This window comes from Nannospalax galili, unplaced genomic scaffold (assembly GCF_000622305.1).
Source record: "Nannospalax galili isolate Female #2095 unplaced genomic scaffold, S.galili_v1.0 scaffold1735, whole genome shotgun sequence".
In the NCBI taxonomy this organism is placed as follows: Eukaryota; Metazoa; Chordata; class Mammalia; order Rodentia; family Spalacidae; genus Nannospalax; species Nannospalax galili.
Window position 1 is genome coordinate 382724 of NW_008336857.1, and position 5895 is coordinate 388618.

A 5895-nucleotide genomic window follows, 5' to 3' on the forward strand; every position below is an offset into this window, starting at 1 on the left:
AAGGCTAGAATCATGCTTACATTGTCCAAAGTTAAAAAAAAAAAAAAGGGGTAAATTTAAAAAACAAAAAAAAAAAAAAAAAAAAGAAGATTATAATGCAAACTGTATATAGTTGATGGAATCTGTACCAATTGATTCAGCCAACCACGGGTGATTATTTGGGAGAAAAAATTATATCTGAAGTATATAGACTTAATTTCTTAAACAATACAACTATATATGTAGCATTTATACTGTCTAGATATAAATATTCTAGAGGTGATTTACGTTATTCGGAAAATCATAAATTAGGCATGGTGGTACACATCTGTAATTCCAGCACTTGGGAAGTGGAAATTGGAGGATCAGCAATTGAAGGCCATTCTGGAATTTATGAGACCCTATTTCAAAAAATCCAAAAGAATAAATGATATAGAAGATTATGCGTAGGTTCTATTACGTACTATAGCATTTAATAGGAGATGAGCATCCTCGGGTTTTTTTCTTGCTGTGGGGGTGGGGGTCCTGGACCAATTACCATGGATACCAAGGGATGATTGTTCTGTGTTTAAGTAACTATACCATGACTTGTTGTTCATAAAAGCATTTTGTGACTACTGCTTTTTATTTGACAAGATGTGTTTTTTTTTCCTCCCAATCTTCAGTGTATCTAAACAACATTCAGTTGTTCCAAGTCAAATATTTGAGTTGGAGGATGGCACAAGTAGCTACAAAGATTTTGCAATGAGCAAAAATAATCGCTTTACAAGTGCTGGACAAGCATCTAAGAATATAATCCAACCACCCTCATGTGTCCTGCATTATTATAATGTTCCATTGTGTGTCACAGAAGAGACCTTTACAAAGGTAAGCACTGAAGAAAACTGTATAGAATGTTGTCATTCCTGTTTTAAGTTTATGTACTATTTCATAGTTTAGCCTCATTTTAAAATTTTTCTAAAAAATTTGTGGAGTTTGGTGTATTTTTTGTTTGGGGTTTTGTTATTTTGTTTTTGGAGACAGGGTCTCACTGTGTAGCCCTGGCTGGCCTAGAACTCTGTATAAACGAGGCTGGCCTGGAACTCACAGATTCACAACTGCCCTTGACTCCCTGGTGCTAGGATTAAAGGTACTTACTACCACATCTGGCATGTTGTTTTGGTTTTAAAGTGAGTTCGTTGGTATACATACATGTGGAAAACAGAGGTAGAAGATGCTGCATTGTCTTCCTCTATTCTTCACTTTTATTTATTGATTTTTTTTGTTTGTTTGTTTTTGGAGACAGGATTTCCTTGCCTCTGTCTCCTTAGTGCACCACCATACCTGGCTACCTTACTTTATATTCATTAACTTTGTTTTAAAAATATGAAACATTTCATGAATTTGTATGTCATCCTTGTGCATGGGCCATGCTAATCTCTGTATCATTCTAATTTTAGTATATGTATTACCCAAGGGAGCACTCCACCTTAGTTTTTGAGACAGGATCTCTCACTGATTCTAGAGCTCACCAGTTGACTAAACTGGCTGACCCAGAGGCTTTTAGGATCTTCCTATCTGCCTCTCAGCACTGGGATTATAGGCAGACACTGCTATGGCTCCTCATGTTTGTACATGTACTTTATTCCTGAGACAGGGTTTCTCTTTGTGGCTCAGGCTTGCCCTACGTCTGCTTCTTGGGTGCTAGGCTTACAGACATGTCACCATGATCAGCACTTAATTCTGCTTTTGATAACATTTATTTTATAGTTCATAGTTCATTCTTGACCATTGTACTTTTCTGGTCTTCTATATTTCATTGGTCTTTTGTTGCTTTGTGGCTCAGTCCTTTTGAGAATTAGAATGAGATATCTTCTATATTCAGAAGTTATTTTGGCTGAGTATGGTAGATCATACTTGGAAGGCTGAGGCAGTAGGATTGCCTGGCTCAAAAAATACAGAAAAGTTACTTTACCTAAATCTCACTGTGATAACAAAATTCTATATTTTTCCTTCTTTTATTCTTTAACTTGAAAACAGTTTACTTTCTGGAATTCTAGATATTAAATCTTCATAAAAGCTGAGGAACTATATTTTAATTTAAAAATCTGGTTTTATTATACCTGAAATTATTTATATATAGAATTTTGCTTTTTTTTCCTCTAATAGAGCTTGATATTAACCTGAAAGTACATTAATTCGTTCATGTTATGTTAAAGACTTCAATGGTACTATAAAGCAGGTTTTTCTTGTTTTGAAAGGGCATTTGGCTGTATTTCTAATGAAGCTTTACCTTTCTTTGGCAGTTGTGTAATGACCACGAAGTTCTTACATTCATCAAGTATAAAGTGTTTGATGCAAAAGGTCAGTGAAAATCATCTTAAAGTTTTCTGGAAAAATTTATGACAATTAGCAACTAACTGGGTTTGTGTTTGTTTTGTTTTAGCTTCTGCCAAAACACTTTCTGGGCTATTAGAGTGGAAATGCAAAACTGATGCCGTAGAAGCTCTTACTGCACTTAATCACTACCAGATAAGAGTTCCAAGTAAGTGATTGCTGTGCATATGTCACAGTTACTAAGTAGGAATTGCTTTCAGGAATGTTGATAGTTGGAATATAATAAAAATTTTAATACAGATTTTAAGAGGGTTGAGAGAATGGAGGAGAAGCTCAAGAGGAAAGGAATGGGCTTCTCTGAGTCACACTGCATTCATTGTCTTGACAAAAGTCATGAAGGATTTTGGTGGGGATTGAAGCTGTTATCTCCAAAAGATTGTTAAGGGACTAAAATGATGTCACAGGGAGGTTCCCGAGGGGCTTGAGTCAGGATTAGAGTTGATATAATTAATCATGAAGATGCCAAAAAGTAAGATGGCTTTACTATAAACAAAATTAATGATCTTGTCTGAGATTGCCAAGAAAGAGCTATAAAGGAATGAGTCCCTGTCCAAAGTTGTAGTCATTCATGCTTTGAGCCTGGTTCATTGCCAGTTTAATGTAAACATCTATGTATGAAAGGAATTATCTCAGCAACCACCATGGCAGATGATTATGCTAGAATTCTTGCTTCTCAAGCTGGTGATAGGTTTCACCAGATTCTATTGAGGAGCTGTTTTTAAGACAGTGTTTCACTGTGTAATTCTGGCTGGCCTGGAACTGATTGACCTCAAACTCACAGAGATCTTCCTCCCTCTGCCTCCCATGTGCTGGTATTAAAGGCATATGCTGCCACACCCATCTGTGAGCTGCTCTTTTTCCCTTCTCTTGTCCCCATAATTTTCCCTGTCTTTTTAAATATTTAATTTATTAATCTTTAAAAAGTCTCCACCTGCCTGGTCTAAGGTAGACTTGAGAGACTCATCATTTGAAGGAATACTAGACCTGTATGATGCTGTTTGGGGGAATGTCTCTCCAACAGTGCTTCAGAGGAACTCTAGATAGTCAAGGAGGACAGGGAAGGACATGGTTTGTGACTTCAGCATAGAAAATAGAAGTTGAGTTAAGGTTCAGTGAAGTTATTCTCATAAGAAAGAACAGTTATGCAGAAGAAAGTAAGATACCCAAGAACAGGTGTGTGGCCTTCTCAGAGTGGCTTTTCGTTGCCTATTCAGTGGTCTCAGCACAGTGACAGTACTGTCAAGTGGCAGATTAATTTACTAACTCAAGGTGATTTTGAAAATTTGATGATTAACTTTTTTTTCTCAATACTTACAGATGGCTCCAACCCCTATACACTGAAGCTTTGCTTTTCTACATCATCCCATTTATAAGAGAAGAGCATGTTAGAATTTGATCATCTTTATTACAGTTTTAAAGCTATACGTAATTAAAAATAATCTGAAATGGTTAATCTAATGTTGCCTTGCTTACTATAAAATCCTGTTCTGTAATAAACATATTTTGACTCAAATACATTCGTTGTTAACTTAAATATTGTTTTCACTTGAGTATCATAATTAATATAGACTGTCTACAGCTTCATTGTAGATTATACAAATATGATTTCTAACCTTACTACTATAAATTTTGTTCCACAGTAAAAGTATATTTGCATTCTTAATGCTAATTATTTTTCCATTGTGTATGAGAGTAATGCAGGTGAATGTATTGCGTTTTATTACAGAATTCCTACAATATGTTTAAGTATTTGAGTATGTTACAGTTATTCATATTAAACATAATTTGTATTTATTATTTTAATCAAATTTGAGAATGACATTCAAGAGCTACAGATGTAGATGAGTTCTACTTCTGAAAGGCTTAATAGACATGGACGCACTTGTATGATATGCACTCAAAATTATTTAAATTGGTGTTTTTTTTTAAGTCATTCATTTGTATTGACATTTCTGTTTCTAGTTCCAGTTTGGAGGTTTTATAAAGTTATAATAATAAGTTAATGTGTTCTTCTTCATTTTTTGCATGTGCCCTAATCTTGAAAATGCATCTATATTTGGCATTGAGATTTTAACATTATAGAAATTAAAATGAACAGTTCCTCTTCTATACAGTAATCTGGAATCCATAAGTGGGTTTCAGAGAGCTTGTCAGCCCCGCCAAAATTGTGTGTAGAATTTGGGGTATTTGCATTTTTGCTTCTTCTTGATCTATCATCTATTTTTCTATATGGTGCAAGATTTAAGAATTTTATTTTTATTCAAAACAGCTGTCTCAACACAATTTATTAAATATTTCTGTTCTGGATTTCTGTTTTAAAATATCTTATTCATAGGCTAGTAAGATTTAAAGACTAAACATATTAAGAGACTATTAGCACACCTGTTATAAAGCTCTCATTTGTTTATTTTGAGACAGGTCCCTGTAGCCCTAGCTGTCCTGAAATTCAGCTATATAGACCAAACTGACCTGGATCTCGCAGATATCTTCCTGCCTCTACCTCCTGAATCCTGAATTAAAGGTGTGTACCACCACACCTGCTAGTTCATGCCTTAATTTAATAGTTAGGAAACTGATAGAGCCATTTTATTTTCATCTGTAACAGAAGGGAGACTATATTCCATTTAGCTAGACTAACTGGGTAGCCCATACTTAGCAGCAGCAGTTTTGTGTCTTTATACTTTCAAACAAAATTTCAAATTCCATTTAGGTCTTATATAAGACTTTATGATTTAAAAAAAATCCTGAAGTATTTTAGGAATGAGACAAAGGCTTAAAGTTGAAAAACTGTTGAATAGAAAATTTATATGAGAAATAAATGTACATTAAGATTTATTTCCTCTTGAGCTTTGATGGTAGTGGATCACTGTCCCTTTAGGCTTCTAAAAAAAAAAAAATCTACAAAACTTCAAATTCAACCTAGAAGTTATTTTATACATCCTTAATTATAGAACCCAGTAAATTACACAAAGGTTTGTGAACTGTGTAGAGTGTAGAGTGCTGGGTTATGTGTTTTCCTTTTTCGTTGCCAGTTTAATGCCTAACTTTACCTGTTGTTACGCAAACCAAGCTTTTTTTTCCTTAAATACCTTTCATTCTGCTGCAAAATTGAATGTCATAATTTTAAAACATAATTTGTGGACTGATGTGGCTTTTTTCTTCCTTTAAAAACTATCATAGGTAACATGTTGGAGTTTTTTTTGTGCCTAAGATTTTAGGAAATAAACCTATCTCTACTGGAAAAGCTTTAATTTACATTTGCTTTAAAGTGGTTTTGACTGATCTCTGTCTTTACTGATCTCTGCACCAAATAAGTGAGTTCTTGAGGGATAAACTAGTAGCTCTGATAAGTGTGAATACCCCATGCTGCTCTTTTCACTGATATTCAGCACATCCTTGCCCCCTGCTGCGTGAGTGGAATTTGCTTTGTGGATGTTACCTTTTTCTTTAGCCTTGATACCACATTCTTGCCATTCTGTATTTATGGAGAGCATAGAAGAACAGATTTTAGATTTGTGTAAATACATGGGTGGGTGGGTG

The 5895-nt window shown here is 34.6% G+C and overlaps 1 protein-coding gene and 1 non-coding gene across 2 annotated transcripts in view; one reads left to right on the forward strand and one right to left on the reverse strand.

Annotated features, from left to right (window-relative positions):
- Positions 1–4353, forward strand: part of Hnrnpll (heterogeneous nuclear ribonucleoprotein L like) — a 35497-nt gene extending 31144 nt beyond the window's left edge. Inside the window, exons 10-13 of the mRNA XM_029562742.1 lie at positions 645–846; positions 2265–2322; positions 2405–2503; positions 3673–4353. Of these exons, the coding sequence (XP_029418602.1) occupies positions 645–846; positions 2265–2322; positions 2405–2503; positions 3673–3728 (415 nt within the window). The 3' untranslated portion in view covers positions 3729–4353. The remainder of the gene's footprint in view (positions 1–644; positions 847–2264; positions 2323–2404; positions 2504–3672) is intronic.
- LOC115070081 lies at positions 1339–1442 on the reverse strand. The gene has a single exon (XR_003849282.1). It is a non-coding gene; the product is annotated as a U6 spliceosomal RNA (small nuclear RNA).
- Positions 4354–5895: the final 1542 nt, after the last annotated feature.